This window comes from Aquila chrysaetos, chromosome 22 (genome assembly GCF_900496995.4).
Source record: "Aquila chrysaetos chrysaetos chromosome 22, bAquChr1.4, whole genome shotgun sequence".
Classification (NCBI taxonomy): domain Eukaryota; kingdom Metazoa; phylum Chordata; class Aves; order Accipitriformes; family Accipitridae; genus Aquila; species Aquila chrysaetos.
Window position 1 is genome coordinate 21,739,182 of NC_044025.1, and position 24,500 is coordinate 21,763,681.

Consider the following 24,500-nt stretch of genomic DNA (forward strand, 5'->3'; position numbering starts at 1 on the left):
AAACCACAGCACTTCACTCCATTTTACATGGTTAGAAGCGAGTCCCTGGAGGTACAGTCAGAGTGCAGGGATGGGACCCTGGTCCTGCTTCCAGGCTCACCCCTTGCCGATGCTCTGTGGTACTACCACTTTGCTATAAACTCTTCAGCCGCAGAATGAGTGGGTCGCTGCTGCTCTCCCAAGAACAGCAAATAAATCTGCACTAAATTTTCAGACCACAAGTCCCAGCTGAAGATGGCAATTTAGGTTCACACTCTCAAAGTCACTGCTGGATCAGGAAACTGCTGTGATACGGTGATCTGGTAGAAGGAGCAGGTTATTGGGCATTATACCCAGGTTTAACTTACCAGGGTTATTGGGCATTATATCCAGGTTTAACACAGTGAAGGGGATGAGAAGCAGCAGAGAGACTGCTGTAAAATACTCATGCATTTTATTTTTAAAACCAAGGCATTTTGCATGGTGGGTGGTGAGGGAGAAGGACTGGATAGATAGAATCATGACTCAGGCTCCCTCGCTGGGAGGTTTTTTTAACTAGGACACCCTCAGCTAAACAGCAGCGTTCCTGCGGGTCTGGTGGCAGCCCACGGCTTCAGCTCTCAGGTCACTTGACTGGCAGCAGGCGGCCAGCAGCCGGGACGACTGCCCAGTCTCCACCGAAGGTCCCCTGGAAGGAGCGAGTAGGGTTTACACAAGCGGCACAACCAAGTACCAGCTTCTCCACCTCATCCTGCACGTCCTACCAAGATCACTCCACAGCAAGAGTGAACTCATGGGCCAGATCCAGACCCAATCCATTGAATTACCCTGTGCTTGGGTGGTGGGGTAGCTCATTTCAGCCCGCGACCTGGAATCCTCTGCCCAGTACACCTTCAACACAGGGAAGACAGATTCTGAGCGGTCCGGGACACCCACAGGTTTCACTAAAAGCAGGACATGAGGATGCTCGGCGTGTGCAAGCCCTTGGCTGCGTCTCCGCCTTGGCTTGAAAGGGCTCCTTGTTCCCTGCCGCCCAATTACACGGCAATGTATCTTGTACAGCATCCGCTCCAGGCTGTGCAATTCTACAGCAGCTGCACAGACACACACAATCCTGCTCTTACAAAGTACTTTAAAAACATGAGTAGTTGCTTGGAGTTACCACTCCATTATAAAACAAATGCTGCTTTTGCCTCCGCACAGGAGACAGGGCAATTCCTTAGATTTAATGCATTAGTTCTGCTTTAAAAATGCATCAAGGTAACAGAATAGATTTTCAGATCAAAAAGGAATTTGGCTGCAGGATCCTGCACACACCGGTGCAAACGCCATGGGGGGGGGGGGGCAGTGGGTGGGATCTGTTTTCTCTGGGACTGAGCCCCAAATTTACTTTTCGCGTTTGCATCATTTTAACGAGATCGCTATTCAGCGCTGCGCTCCGGTACGCTGATGCTGGCTGCAGGCACCGAGCTGCAGCAGCATCTCTGGGGAAGGGGGCAGCTGCTGGCAATGGGTGCCCTGACCAAACCCCGCCATGAGGGAAGAGCTCTCCCCCCGCAGAGACTGGCCCACCTTTGGCACCTCTCCCTGGCTCAGCCTGCGGGGGAGGCACCGGCACTGCCGGTAGCACTGGGCTGTGCTGTGCCCCAGGCATGGACCACCCAGGGCACCGCCAGCACCCACAGCCGAGGCGGGGCTGAGCAGTGCAGCCCAGCTCCGACAGTGGGGCAAGCACGTTTGTGCAATAAATCTGCACATTGCATGTCCCAAAATTCTTAGGGCTGCTGGACAAGAAAAATCGCAGCTGAAGTTCTCAGATGCCCAACAGATTTACACCAGAGGAAAAGGGGGATGTTTTTTAACTGCTCTGTGTGTGTGTATATTTCAAAACCTTGCTTCAATTCCAACAAATTCCTGGTATTTACAGCAAATGCTAGCTCCAACACTGGACTGAGTCCCACCACACGTGGGGTCCAGGTGTCATCTCCTCTGCCCACTGAACTGGTGCTATTAACTGGAAGAACAAAAATCCTTTGCTAGCTGTATCCCCAACAGTAGTGAAGACAGACTTCAAAGTCTGTGAAACATTGTTCCAGCAGAAACAAAGGAGAAAAAAGTACGAAGTGCATAATCCTTGGAGTACCCAGGAGGGCAGTGCTGGCTCCCATCTGGGTATTCAGCTTTCTCTCTCGCTGCTATTGCCTGAACTAAATTCAATAGTGCTTTGCTATTGCAGCCTGTTGCAATTAATTTACGTTGCCTTTTGTTTGCAATTCAGGGTAAATACACCCAGCACAACACACTATCTCCAGCAGAACCAAAGCTCTCGGACCTTTGCTATGGAATCACATTGTTTAAATCTGTTTTATAACAATAGTAACAGTACTTTAAACAATGTACTATTATTATAAAAATATAATGCTTCCTGTTCTGTTAAACTCATTGGTAAGTCCCTGTTTATGAACCCCCTGCAGTATTTAAGTGAGTTCTTTAAAAATGCCAAAAGCTGGGAAATAAGCAGCTCTCAGCCCTCCCACCGCTCCATGACGAGCGGACTGCCTGATTTGTACCTGTGAGAGCAGCTGGTACAGCAAGAGAATCAAACTCCCTGAAGGAGTGTACTTCGGGTTGTACAAGAAGGATACTTTAGGCTGCATGGAGCGGATGTTTGGAGGTCAGAGCTGTGCCCCCAGTTTTAATTAGCACTTGCAGCACTTTCTCGTGACCCAGTTGATCCAGCCAAAACAGAAACCAAAAAAGCAAACCGATCAAAACCCTGGGTTTGCTTTCTCTACACAAGACCCTGGAGCAGGGAAAAGCGTGAGGCAGAAACTGCTGCCCAGAGCAGGGTCCAAGGTTCCCGGCACTGCTGGGCTCCCTGCAGACCCTCCAGCTCCAGCACTGCCACTGCACCAGCCCCGGCTGCTTCGCCCCCTCAGTTGTTTTGAGTCCAGAAGACTCCATCTCCCATGAATTCAGCCAAGGAGCATTCTAAACCTCCCTCCATCAAATAAGTAGCCCAGCTTTTAGAGTGGTGTCAGAACAAAACCCAAAGAACTATTTTCAGAAGAAGTGCTCTGCGCCTTTGAATCTAACTCACGTCCTTAATGCAAATTAGTGGTGATGATTTTTTCCTCCTCACACATTATGAAAGACATAAAAGAAACCTGGAAGAAAGTAATGTGACCCCTACCCAAATAAAGAGAAAAAAGGATGCAAAAACCCAATCTGCTACTAAAGAAATAAAACATCAAAAGAAATAAAAATTCTTCCTGTTAGACACATATCTCTGCTTAATGGATCAGAAATTACTCTAACAGCCACTGCTTAAAGATCAGAGGAGCAACAACTGAACCCCTTTTATGCCACACATAAAACACAGATCTACCTCCTCGCAGCTTTTAGCCATGCTTGGGTACCTGGCTGGGGCACCTGCATTGCAGGTAGCTGCACTTCACTGCCAGAGCCTTTGCCCGCAGGTGAGGGCAGTGGGAGGCATCGCAGACCCCCAAAACACAGGGCCATGCTGATGGTTTGCAGGGAGGCTGCGGCAGACACTGCCCAGCCCCTCCTGGGTCACCCCGTGCAGCAGCCGGTGACTGGGCACCACGGGCGGGACAGGCAACAGGAATGGGTTCAAGCTCGCTGTTAACTCAGTGTCTGTTTGCTGTGGGAACTACAGAGGCATTCAGGGATTAAGAAGCAGCCACACAAACTCATACAAATTGCCTTGCTGCGGCAGACATCGAAGAGGCCAGTGGTCCAGCCCCTGCAGCAGCAGTGACGGCCACACTGGCTGGCTCATCATGGGCTCCCCTGGCACTTTGCTGTGCATTGGAGAAAGGAACAAGAACACACAAAATTAAAAGATCCTGTCTGTTTTTAATGATACACACACTCTGCGTATTTGGAGTGACCTTGTGGAGGAGGAAAGAAGATTCATGGGACTAGTGCTACCATTTTGCTTTACTTTATACCAGTTCCCTTTCAAGGATCTGCTTGCTCCTGCGTCTCCTTGCCACTGAGCTCCACACTCATCTCTACCACCAATCTCCACCACCCTCCACATCTATGGCAAGGCATGAGTGCTTCCAGAGCAAATTACAATACCCATGAAGACTTCAGCATCTCGCAGTGTCACCACAAATTACCATGTGGATGCTAAAAGCCGCACTGCGATAAGATCTCCAGCCCTCCAGTCCTTTTGATAACATAACACACCCGTCACGATTTTACTGGAAGTAGCTTCAAGGGCCAATACTGATTTTTCCAGGGTGGAAGGTTTTTGTCAGGTGCTGGTGACATCACTCTCTCACTGGGTTCCTGAGCCCCAGCAGCCCAGTGCACTGCCTGTGTGCCAGGACGGGGGACAGTGGGGGCCGCGCAGGGATGGGACGGGGCGGGAAGGCGAGGCTGCGGACACCTCCACAGTCCCTTCACATGAAGCAGATGGAGCCCACAGCCCAGCTCTACCACAGTACGAAGGTTTACCGGCTGCCACGCAGTTCAAGAACCAATCAATACCAATGGTGATCCTTGACGGTACGGTACAAATATTAAAAAAAGACCATTCTGAACCAACCTCACCAGTAGCTGTTCCCAGGCAGCTCCCTCCAGCTCAGCAGCTGATGTGCATCTCCAGCTCTTGCATGATGATTTCTGCCGCTCCCCACTTCAGCAGAAAATAATTCACCAAAGGTCATGCAATTCTTCTGACACAATAAGGCACTGTTGACGAATAACTGTTTCTGCTTTAAACAAAATATAGATTCTGGATACTTTGCTGGTGCCACAGAGTCAATAATTCTCTCTTCTGCCTGCAAAGCCTGGAGGGATTAATAAACTGCTTTGAACTGAATTCCTGAGTAAAAGAAGCCCTACCCAAGTCTCACTGCAGAGAGGTATTTTACGATGTAATATGTAACAGCGAGCATTCATTTCTCATCAGCTATATGGTTTCTATATAGATTTTTTTTTTTTTATATACCAGATTATTTATAACGTTAACCAAGGATGGGGCTCCTAACTTTGCTCCTTACTTGAGACCAGAAAGAAAAGAAGTCCTGTCCTCAGGCATTACCCAGGAAAGAAGAAATGGCAACAGGACCTCAGAGACATTCAACCCATCAGCGGAGCAATGACTTCCAGCCAGGTGTGGAAACAGATGCCTGGGAGCAGCCCCAGCACACAGAACACGTGACATCACCACACTCTGCACCCTGATGTCATACCAGCTCCCAACTGCCGGGACCACTCCTTGCCCCCCTCTTCCCCAAGCCCCAGGCAGCAGCAGGCTCTCAAATTAAAGCATTCAATTGAATCAGGTTTGAAGGACAGAGCCAAATCCAGTTGACAAGAAGTGCAGCTTTAGCATGTCTGCAAGGCAGTCAAGAGCACATTCCTCCTGTAGATGTTTCGTTGCTAAAACACAACAAACCCAAACCCCACCAGTGGGTGAAAAGTAGGCCCAGCATTTTGCTAGTGCCAGGGGAGATTTAACTCATCAGGGGTTTTCTGTTTTATTTTTAAAATGAAACAGATTTATCAAGTACCTGCAGAAAAGGCACAGAGAAGGAACAGGTTTCACGGTGCCTTGGTCGCCCATTGCTGCCTCCTTCATGATGTGAGCAACTCCGGGCTGGACACATAGAGGAGACAACTCCATCTAAACCTGCCACTTCTCTTGCATGTGCCGAGATGGGCAGCAGAACAGCATCACGGAGATGTAGCCCTTTCACTCTGGAAAACATCTGCAGAGAGAAATAAGTCTGCTTTCTGTCTGGAGCTGATTTTCCCACTGCTAACATGGCTCCGCAGTGCCAGACTCTGTCCAGCTTGGCATGGCATCAGGCAATGCAGCTGGTGGCACTTGCTGTTCCTCTGAACTTTTCCAAATTATTTTAACTTCCTTCTGAAAGAAAAGTTATTTATGCCTCACAACTTTTCAGAGGAAAGTATCCATGCATTCTCCTGAAGAGAGGAAAACTGAAGGGCACAGAAAGCCAAGGAAATATCCTATGGTGCTACAGCAGGGAACTGGAAGAGCTGGGAAATAAAAGCAATAACCCTGTTCTTTAGGGCTGTGAATTTATGTACTTCAAAAACTGGCTCAGTTAAAAAGAAGAAAAAAGATTCTCTTTCCAGCTTTCTCTAACCAAAATCATAACACCAAGACTACTAAGTCCAGAATTTTATTAATAATGTGGGAAATCTAGTACCAAGAAAGCCTCTTTATCCTGTTACTAGCTCTTATATTGGGAAAAAATGCACAAGAACCAGCATAGCAGTGACATCTCCTGGAAGCCAACAAACCATCATAATAAAAAAAAAAAAAGCTGTCTTGCTCATTAACAATCAGTTTGGCTGATTCACTTGAACACTGAGACTGTAAGAAATACCACCGTTGATTAAGTTGCCCCTCATGGCAGAAAAAAACCCAAACCACACACACACACACACACTTTACAGACCAGCTCTCCCAAACATCTGTGGGAAAGCCTTTGCTCTCTGGACAGCTGCTGAAAGGAAAAAAAAACCATCCAGATTATGAAAGAGTAAGGAAGCAATATTTATTGTTCTAAAACTTTGAGCTAATTTTTACCTGCTAAGATTATCTGGCTGCTGCTTTGTCAATATATTAGATTTTTATTGTCTTAATCCCTGCTTCTTGGAACTAATAAAGGTGCTTTTCTACAAGGAAATTAAGGGAAGTTTTCTGATCAGCTCGCTTCACCCGATCCTCAGCTGCTCTTTGTGGAGCACTGGCGATCAAAATGCACATACGTGGGAAGAACATCCATGAACGAGTTGCAAGGAGCAGTACAAGGGTTCCAGTTCCACAACACATTGCCTCTGCTATCACATATCCAGTGTCAGACTTCTCATCCGGAGACAACAGAGCAAATCTTGCATCTGCCTCAGCCTATCTGGAAACGCCAAATCCTTCTTCTTGTCTTCTTTCTGCTTGCAGCCTTCGAGCCAAATTTGCTCAAAGGGAGGCAGCCAAACAAGAGCAATATTTGAGACCCCTGGTTTTGTGAGCACATTGACTCTTCACCACTGGAATCTTTGTCAGACTGTTTTAAACCCCTCTCCCTGCACTGACCCAAGGCACTGTGTCACACTGTCACAGTGCTTACACGCTTACCCACAACAGAGTTGGGTATGAAAGTCTCCCAGCACAGAGGGTATTTAAACTTTCCTCCCTGGTGGCTGCAATTCCTCCTCCACTGAATGCAGAGTTCAGATCAGGTTCCTGTCCCTGCAACAACAGACGCTCAGGAGGCTCTGCAATCGCAATGCTGAAATACCTTGTTTTCCTACTGCCTGACTGCTGTTAGGGAGGTGCTGGGGCAGCCTGGGACCTCTCTCACTTTCAACCCTTTGTACTGGAAAGCAACTGTTACAGAGCAAGAAATCCAGAGATGATACCTGGGTGTGAAACAGCCACATACTGAACAGAAAAATGCAGTTCTCAAAGGCATGTGCCAGAGCAGCACTAGCACAGGCATCTCACCATCATGCTCTGAAAATGAGCTCCAAACACCTAATGAAAACAGCCACATATGAGAAGTGACACTGGATGTGTGTGCTGGGGTTTATTTTTCCAGTTTGGAAGGGAATTCACTCAGACTACACAGAAGTAAACCTTTAGCAAAGAACCAAGTCCCAGCTGCAGTGGCAAAGGAATGTGACACGCACACTGCTGAAGCCGGGTCCCCACAGCTCCAGGTCCCCATGGCCGTGCTGCAGCCAGGGCTCTTCTCTCCCAGAGGCTGCACTGGGAAGGCAGTGTCAGCTGCCTACCAGTCCAGTGTACCAAGGGACAAGCTCACCTGAACAAGCAAGCAGACACCTCTGCCCACCACAGACACTCCTCTTGCCTGTTGGTATTCCAGCAACTTAAAAGGCCAGTCAAGGCTAGGGCTGGCAAAGTTTTTCTCCCAAGACCCTGCAGCAGCAGGAGTATTTAGCCTCGACCCTTCCACCTGCCAATCTCCAGCACCCAGGGACTGCCTTAGACTACGGAATCACCTTTTTCCCTTGATATGCAAACCCATTTAGAGAACCACATGAGTATTTGCTTAGCGGGACTGCAGAGAAACAATAGCAAAGGAAAGCTCATATTGCATCTGTATAACCACAAACAAAACCTGCCTTTTCAAAGGAATAATAAAGGACGGGGCAGAAAACAGCACACTCAGCAGTGCTTGGCGCTCTCAGTCCAGCAGTCTTCAGCTCTTGCACTGCTCTTTCCTCCCACACTGTAACATATTATTAGAGGAAGTTCAAATGTTAAGCCATATGGAGCATCAAGAATTGTGAAACTGCCAAAGAGCAATGGTGCACAACAAAGTATGGTGTTTGTCACCAGCCATCTTCATGAATTTGTAGGCACAAGTCCTGAAGCTGTATGTGATGATTCATAACTCAAAAAAGGGAGAAAGCAGCCTGCAATAGTCCTGAAATTACCAAAAAACATCACCATTTAAAATCTATGAAAAGAAGACTTAACCTTTCTACTTAAAATAGATTTATGAATAGTTTTATGAAAGAATAAGAAAGGAAAAGTCAGTCTTTAACAGTGTTTGCTACAGGCACTCATGTTTTAAGAGCTGAGAAGCATGGAAACTTTCATATTTAACCCTTTCTTAAGAGTTCTTCAGCATCAAATTAGTTTTGAACTGCCAGTCTGTGTAAAAGTGCCCTAATGGTGTTCAGTCACCTGGGTCATTGAAAAGTAAGATACAGAAGTGTGCCAGCAACTTTTTCCCCTCTATTACAGAAGATTCACAACCAATTTCTCTAGCCAGATCCTAGCCTATTTAGGAAAGAGAGGAATTCTTAGTGTGGTACTCTAGTTTACTTTGAAAACACCTGCCATAGCTGAAAAGAAGATTCACCATGTTAACATTCAGGATAACTATTTCTTTTAAAGAAAAGCCAAAGGGCCAGAGGAAAATAATTTTATTATATCCACGTTTAAAAGAGTAGGGGTGAACTTGCATGCAAAATTAGGTTGGTTTGGGTGGGCTTTTTTTTTTTTTTTTTTAATAGAACAAATTCTCATCTTGTTTCATTACAGATGCTTTCAAAGTCACTCTATGAACTTTCTCACTGCCATGGATCAAGCCAGGTACATGCCAGTTTAATGAACTAGATAAACAATTGTGTCACCAATGTCCTTTGTCAGGCCATTCTCAGTAATGCGAACGTGTTTCTCATCCAGGTCAATGTGGAAGATGGCTTGCTCCAGAATAGGCGTTTTCTCTGCTGCTTCTTTGCCAAGGACTGGAACACGGCGGGGCCCAAGCACAGGATCATCAAACCTCATCAGCTTCACTTTAGAGAGATCTGCAGTGAAGAGACTGGCTAGTTAGGCTACAAGATCTACACACAAGCTATAGTATCAACTGAATTAATCAAAGCAGTACTTCTGTATCTGCTCCAAGGAAATATATTCTCTCAGGAATAACATTCATGTTAAGATTTACAACCACCGCAAAGATGTCATTCAGTGGTTATACAGCAAGTTACCAGCAGAAATGGGGATAAACCACACAGAAATACCAACTCCCAATACCACAATCTAAGCACTAACTTTACCTTATCTGGCTTTGGGACAGCTATGAGTAACTGAACAGTCATGGTATCATTTTCTGAGGAATGAACTTCAGAGACTGGGAGAACGGAGAAGGTGAGAGTTGTTTTAAACACAATTCCCTATTAAAATGCACACTAATAAAAGACCTGCTAAGCAGACCAAGAAAAATCTCCAGGAAGCCTGGGATCTTTCAAGCCAAGCCTTCCTCCAAGTACAACCTTCTAGCCCTTGTGCACCAACAGAACAGTGACACCTTCTGGAAAAAACAGTGTGAGAAAGTCACTGTTTAATAGCACTTGTTTTCAATCATTTCAAAATATCCACTTAGCAGAAGGCCAGTAGATATGCATACACACCTACTATGTATACAGTGCACTTCCCCCACCTATATTTTGCTATGTACTTTATCATATATTTCTCTCTGTGTGCACCATCATTGGTATGTAGTTGTCTTTGTTCTACAGATAAAGATTAATATAAACACAAGCTGTTGAAAGATAAAGAAAAAAAAAAAATTACTCTGCTGTCACAAGCTTTTGGATGAGGTCCAGTTTTCCTTTCATACCCAGCTCAGAGTGCTTCAGATTTGTTTGATTCTTAATTCCTGCATTCTTCAACAAAAACACAGCTGCTGTTCCTTTAAGAAAGCTATTTTCAGTCATTACACCGGCCAGAAACTTAATGCTTGTTTCAACAATGTCTGACATGAGATTTTATCATGCTATTCTGTGTTTTCCTAAAATATATTTCCAAGCAGGTGGATAAGTGGAGGAATACTAACATTATCAACAAGTAGGCTAGGAAAAATATTGCTTATTTCCAAGAAAAATCAAGGAAGAGCACCCCCTGAAATACTGCTACTTAAAAAGACCACCTTTAGACAGTCAAGATACCACAAACATTTAAACTGACCACAGTAGCACTCCTAAGAGACAGCCTTTATTCCAACTGCAACAAGGGAAAAAACAGGAAAGGGGCCAAGATTTTCTCAGTGCCACACAATGAGACAGTGACAAAGATGAAAACAGCATCTCTCCTTTTCTGTCTTAGTGCACAACACCTCAAGAACTTACGCGGCAGCAGAAAAGCCCTGCATTAAGTTACTAGAGAGAAAACTATTTAGAATGTAATGCAGCAAGAAGAGGCAAAGTAATTATTGGCAGCAATCAGGATTTTTACCAAAAAAAGGAACCTCCATAGAGCTGGATTTTTTTAGCTCTGATGGAATTCAGGTTCCTAAACTGCAGTACACCAGCCACTTCAGAGCACTCAACATGCTCCAAGTAAATATGCCATAGGAAAAGCAGCACTCCCAAGCTCTGCCTGGAGACCTTTACCAGAGCCATCACTGTACCACCACTGAAACACCAACTTCTGGTAAGCAAGCAGTGATGATGCTGTCAGACACAGCAGCAAGTTCTGGCTCACCAGCCACTCTCACTTGGGTCTCCACTACTGGCAACCAGCTAACACCAGAGGACAGAATAGGTAGCGTTACAACAGCTTAAATGCAAAGTCAGGTTCACCAGTGATGAAATGTTTTTGTCTTAATACTTTCAGACCAGAATCCACTATTGCCAGTGGACTGAGTGCTCTCAAAGAAATTCTTCCAGTACTTACTGTGTCTCTTCTGACTGCAGAGTTCAACATTTAACAGCTAAAATCAAGTATTAGGGCATAAAGAATACAAGAGTAGAGAGGGAAGAAATAGCTCAGAGAACTCAAAAGGAGTATTAAACTACTTCCCACAGAGGTTGCTAGTTCGAGTTTGCCATAAACAATGGTAATTGATAGGCTATTGAGCAATTCTTCAGTAATCCAAATTTTAGGTGAACAGACAGTTTTCCAGTATGAACCGGGACGGAAATTATGAGGAGCCAACATAGCAACTGTTAAATTAATTCACCTTAGGCTAAATAGAAAAATAAATCTGGTAAATTTTTTTTCAGCCCTGGGCTCCATAGAAGTGGCAGAAGCTGCCTATAACCAGTTATGGAACTAACACTTTTTCTTGGAAATTCAAAGCACAAGGGGAAATATCATCCGTATACATCTCTGGTTGAAACTAGGTTTCGGTGTACCAGTGGCAGAACAAGACTAATGAGGAAAACCCGTAGAAAAGCCTGCTTATTTGCATGTTACCTCTTTTCTTGTTCACTCAAACACAAAGCTTCTTGCTCCTTTCTAAGCATCTATTACATCTATTCCCACTTCTCTCCCGGGAATGTTAATCTAATCAGCATGTGATAGCTGTACATCTGTGCTAGTATTTTACCTTTGATTCCTCTGTCCATCTTCATTAAGCGCCTGATAACTGTCTCTCTATTGTCTCCTTGCCTGATTTCAATTTTTGTAGAGAAGTGGCCATTACATGGTTGAGGGTTCACCAAAAATACGGACACACCGGGCTGTAAGAAAGTTAACACAAATTTTAAAGGAGAATCCATATTTGTGATCCAAACCTCAGAGGAAACATGAAACTAAAACAAATAAACATCTTCTATCACCGAATATTCTGGATGAATAAACTTCATTTAGAAACACTGACTGCCAGTGGCAGAACACAAGCACCCACCCAGCTCTTTAAAACATAAGCCAGAGCACGCACAAGTTTTTAGGACATATTTAGGGAAATCCATGAAATTTTTACCGTTGAAAAGTGCACAGCTAGAAACATTCATACATGATACCACTGTTGTAGAGTTTCACTAATCTTACACATTACTCACTAATTCTTCCACGACTCCATGACACAGCTGTAGGAATACTTTTGAAAGGTTTTATTTTATGCAACTGAATGTAATTTATTAACCCGTTATAAATAACGGATAAACACAGGAAGTATTAAAAAACACTTCAGGATTCAGCAAACAAGTAATACAAAGTTTCACATGGAAATTTGTAATACTTTGAAACAAGTATAATAAGCAACACTACAATTTCCAAATAACACTGGTGAAGTGAAGTTCAGCCATACTTGCAGAAGATCATCTCAATTCCTTATTTTTTGGCCTGTGTTTTAAGCAGAATACAATCTACCTTATCTAAACAGCAGTAGTCAAGGCATATGGCTGAAAGAAACAAATATAAGAGTATGCGAATGCTCAGGTCGCTTATTTTTAACAGTCTTCAAGTCAAATCATTAAATTGTGCTGACTGGAAGAGCCTTAAAACTAAGGTACAATCCTAGTCACATTTAGGGCTCTATACAAACAAAGGCAAAATAAATCCAGCGTACACATCAGATTAAAGTTTTTAAATGGCATATTTGCTTTTGTCTAGGTTTTTTTAAATTAAGTTTTCAGACTTCCAATATCTGAATTTCTGATTTTACCTCAGTTCTGAATATGGAAAATGGTTTTCCAGGACAGCAGTCTTCTTTTATTTTATCTTCTGCTTCAGAAGCAAACTTCACTTCAATGTGATCCAGCTGTAAAAAGAAAAAAGGGGGAGGAAGGAATAAACAGGAGTTTAATTGTTTTGGAGGGAACAACAGGAGTTACCAGGCCTATCAAAGAACTGTTCGCATAGTAAAGCAGAAAGTAAATGTGCATTGGCATAAGGCAACAATAGCACACCTAAAATCACAAACTATTGTTTGGAAGGGACCTCTGAGGGTCACCTACTCCCTGTTTGAAGTGGACTAGTGCCAACTAGTCAGCCTCCAAGGACAGAGATCCCCCACAGACAGCCCAGCCTCTCCAGGTCGGCTGTTCCAAGGCTACACTGCTGCCCTCTCCTCATGTCCCATGTCAGCCTCACAAGTTGCAACTCCAGCAGTAACTCCCAGTTACTGTCCCTTGTTTGACTATCAGCCCACCACCAAGAGGTTGGCTTTATCACCTTTAATTCTGTTAAGCAGCGGAAGATTTCTCTGAGATCTTAGCCCACCTCCTTCAGCCTCTCGCTGTAGGTCATGCACTAGGGTGGGCTCCCCCCAGACATCTTGATAGCCCTCTGCTCAACAGCCACAAGTCCTCAAAGCCTTTTTAAACTGGGGGTGTGGAGTGTGGGAGGATGAGAAGGGGGCACAACACTGACACGTGGCCAAATTTGGGCTCAGCGGAGCTGAGTGGAGAGGGATGACTTCCCTTGACTTGCCAAATCACATCCTATATAGGTAGTGCCTTCTAATGTAGGTCTACAGGCAGCGTGGCTTGTTTGCAGTGACAGCACGTTCACGTTATGTTTACATTAATCTTGACAACCCCACAGTAACCCCAAAGTCCTTTGTAGCAGAGCTGATGGCCAGCCAGCACCAACTTATACAGAAATATGGGGTAATTTTGCCCTGGTACAGAACTTGACAACTCCTGTGAAACTTCAGGAGATTTGACAGCCCAGTTCTCAAGTTTTTCTAGATTCTCCCACATAAAAGATCCACTATTTAACTGCTCCATCCCCCAGTTCAGTGGGTTTTGCAGACTTACAGATATTTTAAAATAAAAGGTGTTGCTCGCTCTTGATTTCGTTCTGATGTGGGACAAGTCCAATAAAGCCACATTTGTTTCATACTGTACAGGTTACAAAATTAGGTTTTGTAATATATGTATATATTTTCTCATTTTTGAAACAGTTGCTTTTGGTTTTGTTTTTTTGGGGGTTCAGGGGGGTTGGTTTGGGTTTTTGGAGGTTGGTTGGTTGTTTTAAAAACAAAACCTGACTGAGCTGTCCCCTCATTAACATATTGCCTATTGAACTAAATTCTGGTTATCATATGAAGCAGTGTAACTCCTGCTAGACTGGTATCCATCTTACTACATACCATAGTTTTAAAAGCCCTGCCCAGAACTTGCTCCTTGAAGAGGGCAAGGTAATCTGCTACAGTTAACATGCTATTGTAAGAGTCCAAGGATACAAGTCTAAGGACTCTGATCATTCTTGCTAGTAATGCCTCGAAACATCTCCTTCTCATTTCTTCTGCTGAAAAAAAATGTAAGATACCGGTTGGCTCAGATAAAAACATCTCTTCAAAAGCACCACTGGACTTCACTATCACAGATACAACCAGTCCTGCAGTAAAAACCACCTCTGTTTTGTGGGAACATGTTTGTATACTACGCACCTACCACCGTGTCTCATGCCTATATTTAACAGATTTATACACCTACATTTGACAAATTTAAACAGCAAGGTTGAAATACAGAAAGTTGATAAAAAACAATTACTTGAGCAACGTACACTCAGAAGTTAATGTAAACAGGCTTAGAGCCTTAGGAAAGGCTGGTCCTCCAGCTATTCCAGTAAAAACCAAGGAATAAATATGCCAACTATGTACCAACCTCCAGGGAATTTGTCAAATAGACAATATTCTCCATAAGCACTGCACGTTCATCAAATTCCAGTTCCAGATCAAGAACACGTGAACCATTCTTCTCCAGATTTTCCTTTCAGAGGAGGAAAAAAAAGAAAAAAAGGCTTAAAACCCTCTAAACTGTGCAAGTAAAATGATGCTTCCAAATGGCAAACTGTCTACATTAGTCTTGAAAAGAATAGGCTTTTAACTATGAGAGCTCTCTGCTGGCACAACATGCTAACGTAGGAGCAATAATTTTCTTGTAACAGGGTTTCTTCTACAGGGAGTTAGTGACACTGATGGGAGGAGTAAGAGCAATTAGAACACATTTTTAATACAAAATTGAAAAGGTGTTTGACACTCAGTTATTTATAATCCCCACTTAATGTGCAGGTTGAGAATTTGCAAAATAAGTCAGCATTTCAGTGGTATTTCACAGCAGGAAATTCAGTCTTATGACCTAGTTTAAAATAAAAGGACAAGCATACAACAACTGGACATGTTCACAGCAGTTGTAAAACAAGTTCTCTGCAGGGAAATAACAACTACTTTATGTGTTAACATAAAAGTAACTTAATTAGTCCAGAAAGCCAACAGCAACAGTCACAAGAGACAAAGTATTAAAGGCAATATAAAACCACGTGAATTTTTTTTTTTTACTAAAACAGAACTTCCTCTTCGGAATTTAATCTGTCCCTTTCCTGCTTTCATATGCTGAGCCAGCTGTTTCCTTTGAAGCTGTGCTTTGTCAGACTCAGCATGGTTGTGGTTTCCTGGTTTCCTTGTCAGTTTAATGTGAAAGATTCCCTACATTAACACTGAATTGCCTCCCTTTGTAAATCACAAAGTTTCTTCAACATTTAAGCCCTCCTTTGACGAATAGGAAGCAAAAGCAGAAATGCTCCTTGTACACTGGAATTGCTGAATAATTGGTTTCAGAGAAAAACATACTGATCTCGGGAGTCTGAGCTCAGATGTTTCTATGTCTTTATGTGAAAGGATCAATTACCAGGTAAGCCTCAGCATGCCAACCCATTCCCTGTGTGCACCAGGATCACTAACTATTGCCAGACTAAGGACATCAAAAAGCAGGGATGTTTCAGACCTAACACACTTGTAGGACTGAAAGCTTGTCTGACCTTTTTCAACTGTATCAGTTGATCTAACGCATCACTACGTTTCTTTGCAAACTTATACAGGAAGCTTCACAGCTGCTTTGTGTGCTCTCTGTTCCTCTGAAGGCTTCTGAGCTACCATGAAAAGGAATAATTAGAGTAACCCTAAAGAGAGGGCAAAAGAGCACCTCCATTTATAGAATATGACAAAGCTTACAAATAGAAGACATTATTACATGCATTTTAAAAATCAAGCTAAAGATTAAGAAGAAAAAGTAGTATTTTTACACTCATTAAGATTTTTTCCATTACTAATCCATCTCAACTTCTACAGATCATGAGTGGAAGTCAAAAGGTTTTAAACCCTACTCTGCTTCCCGTGGCCCCCCCTTTTTTTTTTTATTTAAAATTTTGCTTATTCTTTGCTTCTTGGACTTACCTAGTTGCAGTATTGAAATTTTATCTGCAACAGCAAGCACAAAAAAGTTTCTTTTAAAAAAAATGCAAGCCAAGATTTTCATAGGCTTGCATAACTCTGGGAAAGTAATAATGAAATATCAGAATATTAGTGATAAAAACATAAGAATGATACACAAATTGTAATTCCATTCAGGGCTTAGAACAGTCCCTTTTTTCCTTCCTTAAATGTAGGCAATCAATTATCTCTAGGCTTGCTCTTAACTTCCAAATGTTAAGCATTTTTATGTCTCTAGAGCAACACCTTATTCTCATTTCAGCACGAAAAACTGGAAAAGTCAAATATGGTGAGTTTCAAATGCAGAAGAATCCACGTATATTTGAAGCACAGATTATACAACCTGCAAAATACACAAGCCTCAACTAGACCATTAGTCCACGTGGGCTAATTCATGTAGAGACATTTTTATTACATCTTTCTTCCAGCAACATCAAAGAACTTTATAAACAAAAACATGAAGATGCGAAATAAGCAAGGGCCAGGACTGAAGTCAAATGTTAGTAGGAGATGCAGGAATGAAATAAAGGAAACAGCAATACCCATGCACCAAGTTACAGATTATCATTGCCTTTGAGCAACATGTTTCATTCACAAAAGCTTTTTCTATACAAGAACTGTCCCTCTGACACTCACTTACCTTAATCATGGCAACAAAAGGCATAACCTTCTTCATATACTTCTTCAGCTCTGGCAAGGTGTTAAGCTCACTGGCAATTACTTTATTATCTGGCAGTTGACCTCCACTGACCTAAACATTGATGCACATCCATTAAAAAGTATAAGTGTCATTAAAAAAACCTTGCCCTTTAATATCATATACCCTTTGTGCTTTCCCTTAAATACCAACTAGGTTTGTCATCTTCATTGATTCCACATATAATTTTCTCATCCATTTGAAACATTTTAAAAGTAAAATTTTAAAACTTCGACCAAAAAAACCCAGATAACTACTGCCATTGAGGCAACTCAGTATTATTCTGCATTTTCTTTATTCTTTCTGGTGACTATGTATTAATATACTTAAATTTTCTACCAGAATGCATTTTAAATCCACATTTAAGCCTTATCACAAGCACATTTAAGCGCTAGTCTCCTGAATTGTTTGGGTTTTACATTCAAAATTTAGATATTTGCAACAATCCTGTTTAGTGCATCAGACCAAACAGCAGATTTTTAATGCTGATGCAGAAAAAAGCATATAGAATGCCCAAAGTTTAATACCCCAAAAACAAATTTCACATGAGGAATATTGCTTTATCTCAATACAAGTTGGAATAGTCATGGCTCTCTAATCTGTCAGCTACAATACTGATTTGTTCAAGCTGAGAAAGATGGTTCATCAAGATGCCAAAAGCCACTCTCATCAGTTTCCCCATGTCAGAAGCAGATTCTTCTGCTTTCAGAAAAGCTTATTTCTTCTACTTATGACTGATGTATTCCATTTCAATGCATTTCTTGTAACATCACTGAATGGCATACACCTACTTAAGGACCAAAACAATGCTTCTAAGCCCACTTGCATAGTAAGACAGCATTAATCTGTCAGTCAACAATGTTTCCTCAGAAATATACTTGGGAAGAAGAGCATTTTAAAAGCTAACCACTTACAAATGAAAAAAAAATAACAGAACATGAGCCGCTTTTTACTCAAGATTGTCAAAAAACAATGAAATTATGCTGTCAAATCAATGACATTCCTTGGGACATTTCATTAAGCACCAAAATTTATTGGACAGTTGTAAAAGCATAAAGAAAATTAAAACTATCTTGCTTTATATTTAAATAATTCAGTAACAAATTACAGCTTATAAGCTTTTTATAGATAGAAAAAAAGAACCCACAAAAAAGCAGGTAAGCAGCCCAAAGAAACATGAAAGGATGACCACCTGATAGTGCTTGCGCAGAACTGATAAGGTGGTGTGCTGCCAAGGCGGGTAGTTCTTTGCCACATAGATGGTACAGTGAGAAGGCTTCTGGGGAGGTTCTTTAGTACTTTTCTAAGGAAACAAAGAAAAAAATTAGGAAGGAGTCATGAGGCAATACAGAATCATCAAGTACGCACACTTAAAAAGATGACCTAGTACACTTCACCTTTCCTTTCACAGGTGCCATGTAGTTCTTGAGACGGAGTCGGAGGTCATGAGTTGCTTCCATAAGGTACTGAGAAGACCGAATTAATACCTCATCCACAGTACCTGCTATTGGCCACGAGGCTCTCATGATGGAATCGGGCTTTGAAGAAAGGAAGAAGTGACATGCACTGAGATGAAAACACATTAGTATCTGGTGGGTTTTCAATCCATTATAGCTTGACCGGAAACTGAAGTTTAGACACTTTGAACCTCAAGGAGCACCCACCTGTAACTAGGTTGTAAAGGAGTAAGTATACAGCCAACAAGCACTTATTTGCAAGTGTGTTAAGGACTATAGATACAATTACACCTGCCATATAGCTACATAACTTCATCTACAAGCACAAGGCACTTAAAAAAAAAAAAAAAACAACTAAGTTTCATGCATAAGTGTAGAAATATTGCATTATTTGGGTTAATTTTAGATCACCTCTTTGTGAGTAGACAACTGAAGTGACCTTGTATTAAAGTTGCATATATCACCACAGTAACAGGCTAACTGTATGTTCACTGTCCTATGGACAACAAGCCATTATGGGTCTTCATATTATAAGACATACATTTCTTCTACATGCATATGAAATACATCCATAAGCCTGATAGAAGCCTTAGTAAAAGTCAGTAAAAAACTTAGATCCGAATCAAGTGACAAAGCTGAAACATTAGTACCTTTCCCAGCAGTGACCAGATGTGCTCACATAAGTGGGGACAGATAGGAGCCAACAGCAAAGTCTGAACTTCAATAAATTTAAACACCAGCTCTCTGTGCATTCCTTCTATCGCCAGCTCACGATATTTATCTTTCGCTGCCTGAAACACAGCCAATGCAACCATCATTAACACATTCCAACTGCCATGGAGAAACACTTAGAAGAAAACACACACAATCCTTTGCTCTAATATGACTTTAGAATGTAAGCAGCTTAGAACTCAATAATGGATTATTACAAGAACTGTATTTTCCTGAAGCACCTGAGTGTGAATCTGTCAGTTGGCCATTTGATTTTTTGCATTAATATGGTACTTTAAAAAAAAGTGTTTATTGGCACAGACATAAAAGACAAAAGTATCCACAACTGTGTATCAGGTACTATCACCCTGAACAGCTTGCATAAAGTTACTAGTAAGTACTAAGAAAAAGGCAATGAATATGATCTATCATTATACATATAATTCAGCCTACTTAATCATATTCCTGAATACCATAAAGAAGCCACATAAAGGAGTCTCTGTAATTCATTAAGTGAAGTGGCATGGTTCAGCAGACATTCTGGAGACATGGTTTATGGTATATCAAAAAGCACTCTGCTTTCAAACAATTTTGTTGACGTATTATCTGGATTTCTTACAAAGAGTTCCTTATTACAAAGGAGCTAAAGAAAGGAAACACTCTTTTTAGTAGTGTCTTTTTTTTAAGCAGTTTTTTGCCCATATTAGTTATCAGGACTATTTGCAGCATCACAGTTGTCTTCCTCTGGGCCTTTGTAAAATGACACAAGCAGACCTTCATAATCTCAGATTTATTCCATTAAAGTACTCTTGTTTCTTGGCACAATTCTGATTCCAATTCAGCTGTATAATTAAGGATCAGAGACATCAGGATCAAAAGAAATCCACAAAGTAACAAATACTAAGTGTTAGTTTCTTACACCTAAAAAGAGACCTCCTACCTGAAATTCAAAGAAGCCAGTTTTCAGAGCTTCCTTAAACATCATCTTCTCATAATTTTGATCTGTCTTCACTATGCCTGCACTCATTTCACTAGGGAGGGAAGGGAAGTGAAAATATCAATATTGCATAGTCTACTCCACATAATGGCAACATTGTGTAAAACACTATCAATGTCACCAGTGCAGCAGGATCCCATAGCCTATTATGTAACGTGTTTTGTTTTATGGAATTCATTAATTTGTAGGAAAGAAAAATAACTACAGAGATGCTCCTTGCAAGAAAAAAAAAAATGGACCAAACTGTATTATTAGCCTTTGTACAGTACCTGGCAAAGACTCTGTCATTGAAGGTGTTGGCAGGACCACTTCTTAGACTGTCTCTGTTTGCAATCATCTCCTTTACCCACTCCACCCATGTGTAGAGACGAAGAATACCAGCATCTGCCATGGCTTCCACAAAGTTGGCATCTTCAACAGTGTCTCCAGCATCAGCCAAGGCTAAACGCATGCCTGAAAGAAACTGGATCAGCTAACATAGCTGGCATGCAATTATCTGGTAGACATAGATGCAGAAGGCATGGGAGTCAAAATGAATTACAACTAAGTTTTCATTAAGAGTTAATAAAATGTAAAGTAAATTTACAAACTGCCTGGCCAACTAGAAGGAGATGTCTCACAAAGGATGCACTTTACCCAGGAGAGGTACACTGCTCTCCTTGGGAAGGAAACCAGACAGACACCAAGAACCAGGAGACTACCAAAATCACTGTCCAAAAAACAAGAGCATGCAAAAAGAAACATCAGCATGCATGTATACACACCATTGCATCAACAGTACGTCTTATGTTTTGATCTCTTAAGCAAATGTGGAAGAATGAAATAGGCATCCTTCTAGGAGGTCTCAACACCAGGAGCAGTTCTTGGTTGAAACAGGTGTTGTGCTAATATGCATTCCAATTTTCTAAACAGAGTTCAGCTTTTCAAACAAGAACAGGTGGTAAGCAGTAGATTTATTGCAATTCAGTACTCCAATAAACCCACTGCTCCTTTGAGAGCAAAACACTAATTTTAGTCATTTTGGCATAATTGAAAGCCAGATGCAGGTCAGAACATACTTACCATCTGCAGAAAACTTGTCAACAGCTTGAGTTAGGGTAAGAAAGTTGCCTGTAGATTTAGACATCTGAAAGAAATAGAAGAGCCTTTATTTTCTCACACATCCATTTTGTTGTTGGATAAGCAAGACAGATGCAACAAGGGTTTGGGCAAACCATTGAGAAAGTATTTTCTCATCAATCATAGCAAAAACAATTTGCTAAATCTGAACTACGTCTCAGCAAAAGCAGACTAAACTTTGCAAGCACTCATCTAACTCCTGAATGTTGAACTTGTCTTGACACTTGCACACCTTGTTACTACTAAGGTCCATATACACCACAGCTACAAGGAAATGGTAGCTGCCTTTTGCAACATTTGGGTTCCACCCCAGACTTGGTCAGGCTTTGAAAAATGGGAAAACCGGTACCAAAATTTAATTTCAGAAATTATCTAAAATAAACTTAAATACTACTTCAAAATTGGCGTTTTCAGCTTATCCTGCATTGATTTTTCAAGGACTCTGGTGAGGTTTTTTTGCTTTATGTTAGACAGTCTCCAAGGCCTAATTCCTATGTTCAGGCACTTCTAATTAAATTCAGTTTCAGAACTTGCATACATTAGTAAGTTATTGGCACAAACTTCTTCCTCTCACTGCACCTACTCCAATGCTTAACAAAGCTAAAATTTAGTAAAAAAACTAACCTAAAACTTAACAGAAATGCACTGACATCTTTACTGAACTGGTGAAGCTATACAAGAGGTAACTTAAGAAAAGTGTTAGATAGACTTGGAGGAAACGCAGGTCTTTACCTCTGATGAATGAAAAACTGGAGGGCACCAATGAAGAAAAAATTTCACTATTTCCTCCTCTTAAATTCCAAGAAGGATTCTTCCAATCTGGCTGGCAAGTGCCTATTTTGACAACCACAAAAACCATCTCATACATGAAACCTCACTATACCTTTTCAGAATTGAGAAGGAGATGTCCATTTGCTCTCACAGCTACTGGCCATTTTTCTCTGTTTGAAGACAAGATACAAAGCATTTGTTAAAGTAAATACATTTTCTCTATTAAAAAAAAAGAACAAACATTTTATGTTCCAGTTTGGGATGAACACCTTAGGTAGAATCTTCAAAAAATACCCAGGGGGTGTCTTAAAAAAATTAAGGAGTGTCTTTGAAGATGAAAAGAATTCCAATATAAGGGCTAGGGATTATCATTGCTGAAATGCAAAGCAGAGAGCACTGCACCTACAATTATACTTCATTTACCCCATCTCCCTCTATTCAGCTACATTTAATTTAAAGGCCAGTGATTGGCATTGCCCAACAGCACTTGATAGACTTAGGTCCCACATATCTCTACCAACAGAGGAAGGAGATATCAAATTCCCCGTGGTCATCTTTACTATACACCAGAAAACAGCTTTTCCTATATACAGTTTTATACAACTCTTAAACAGATGTTCAAGAGAATGCAAACATAGTATCTTCGTGCACAGAACTACATCTTTCTAAAAGCACCATGTGATCAGCAAAGATTCTCAACCTGTACTGCATAGTCCATGGGAATATATATATACTGTTTTAATGATCCTCAAGAAGTAATTAAGAAAACTTAATGATAATAAAGTCACTTAAAAACCCAGCGCAGGAATACAATTCAACACTGGAAAATCCACAGGAGGATATATTTACAGAAGACATTTGACTTTTATAAGAGAGGCCAATGAAACCTAAAGTTAAAATTTGTTCTCCACTTTCACACATTTGCTTTTTCATGTGGCTACCTAACTGAGCATTTCATGCCTCCATAGGCAGCTAAAACAAATGAAAACCAGCATCAAACAGCGTAATTCCAACATCACCTGCATTTGGATTTAGCTCTAGATGCTGCTATGTAGTATCCTCTCCACTCCCAAAGGAGGAAAAAACCCTAAAGATACACCAACGTTGTTTCACTATGTTTTTTACACATACCCTCTAAAGAAGCAGCAAGCCAACATACTATTTAGTTAGAACATATAAATCCTTAGGTTTGCTCTAAAGCTGATTGAAACTGCCAAGTCAATTGCTAGAATTCCAGTGTTTAGAACAGACAGGATTTCAGCAAGTCAACTAAAGTCATATTATGCAGTTAGATTTCAGTTTTGCTTTAAATAATGTTTTAGAACATGTATGTAAGAATCTTGCATCTTAAAATCTTTAAAGGATTCTAGAAAAAATAGGGGAAATAATGGTAAAGAGCCTTCTCAATAACTTCTACTACAGACAACTGTAACAAAGCTGCAATATGAAAGAATAAATTTTCAACCTAATTCTGAATGTTGTACAGTCCAAAAAAGCCATTAGCAAATGTACCAGAACTACAAACTCTCCAGCTTTATCTCCTACACGCCTGTTCTGCGTTATCTCCAAACTTACCTTTGATCTGACCACATAGCCACATGATTATAGAGGTAGTACGACAGATGATTTGGAACAAGATCTTTGCCAGAAACTCTGAGATCCACAGGATACCAAAATTCAAACTCCTCCCTTAGCTTGTCCAACTTTTCTTTTGGAATCTCTGTTTTAGGAAACGGAGCTGCCTTGAAGAAAATGTAATCCCAAACTTCTTTGCTCATTTGATGTGCCCTGCACGGAATTAGTCCCATATTGAGATGTCAATAAAAGTTCCTCTTACACACTACAGCATTTTGTATAAGACAGCTTAAAACCGTTGATTCATTCTTACAACATGCTCCATTTGATAAGCACAGCAAACATGGACAAAGAGTGTACAGGTACTTTGTCTAAGATCAGATGAGTGAGTCCAACATCAGAAACAAAATCAGAACTCAGAACTGCTCAAGCCATGCCCTGTTTAAACTGCCCTTTGCTATTTCCCAATAAAGCATGAAGACTCCCATAAAGAAAAAGTAATTAATAATTAAAGCATAATATTGACTGTCCTGGAAACCTGCTGATTTCTTTTCCAAATGCCACCCCCCCCACACCCACAGCACCACTTGTGACCTTAACTGAATACTGAAAACCTATTACTAGTACATAAGTTTCCCTGCTCTCCCTTGCACTGGGTCATAGAGTCATTCCTTCTGGCTTCCATGAAAGTAAAAGAGCAGGGG

The 24,500-nt window shown here is 41.4% G+C and overlaps 2 protein-coding genes across 2 annotated transcripts in view; both read right to left on the reverse strand.

Annotated features, from left to right (window-relative positions):
• Positions 1-416: 416 nt before the first annotated feature.
• LOC121232536 lies at positions 417-6,090 on the reverse strand. The gene is made up of 3 exons (XM_041119393.1): positions 5,532-6,090; positions 4,567-4,805; positions 417-667 (listed from the first exon to the last, which is right to left on the reverse strand). Exons 1-3 carry the CDS (start codon positions 5,784-5,786, stop codon positions 550-552), a joined length of 612 nt encoding a protein of 203 aa, XP_040975327.1. The 5' UTR covers positions 5,787-6,090; the 3' UTR covers positions 417-549.
• Positions 6,091-8,931: 2,841 nt separating this feature from the next.
• Positions 8,932-24,500, reverse strand: part of LARS1 (leucyl-tRNA synthetase 1) — a 34,050-nt gene continuing 18,481 nt past the window's right edge. Inside the window, exons 20-32 of the mRNA XM_029998484.2 lie at positions 23,797-24,009; positions 22,334-22,391; positions 21,394-21,457; positions 20,601-20,784; positions 20,275-20,365; positions 19,274-19,414; positions 18,564-18,704; positions 18,359-18,469; positions 17,110-17,220; positions 14,866-14,970; positions 12,918-13,013; positions 11,859-11,991; positions 8,932-9,333 (exon numbers count right to left, since the gene is read on the reverse strand). Of these exons, the coding sequence (XP_029854344.1) occupies positions 9,128-9,333; positions 11,859-11,991; positions 12,918-13,013; positions 14,866-14,970; positions 17,110-17,220; positions 18,359-18,469; positions 18,564-18,704; positions 19,274-19,414; positions 20,275-20,365; positions 20,601-20,784; positions 21,394-21,457; positions 22,334-22,391; positions 23,797-24,009 (1,654 nt within the window). The 3' untranslated portion in view covers positions 8,932-9,127. The remainder of the gene's footprint in view (positions 9,334-11,858; positions 11,992-12,917; positions 13,014-14,865; positions 14,971-17,109; positions 17,221-18,358; positions 18,470-18,563; positions 18,705-19,273; positions 19,415-20,274; positions 20,366-20,600; positions 20,785-21,393; positions 21,458-22,333; positions 22,392-23,796; positions 24,010-24,500) is intronic.

What these genes read in the sequence shown, in the direction of transcription:
- LOC121232536 (XM_041119393.1), bottom strand. Translation starts at nt 5,786, where the DNA reads ATGTTAGCAGTGGGAAAATCAGCTCCAGACAGAAAGCAGACTTATTTC. An exon ending in TCTCTGTGCCTTTTCTGCAG is followed by an intron (nt 4,806 to 5,531) that starts GTACTTGATAAA and finishes TAATCCCTCCAG; the next exon opens with GCTTTGCAGGCAGAAGAGAG. An exon ending in CTGCCTGGGAACAGCTACTG is followed by an intron (nt 668 to 4,566) that starts GTGAGGTTGGTT and finishes CGCTCCTTCCAG; the next exon opens with GGGACCTTCGGTGGAGACTG.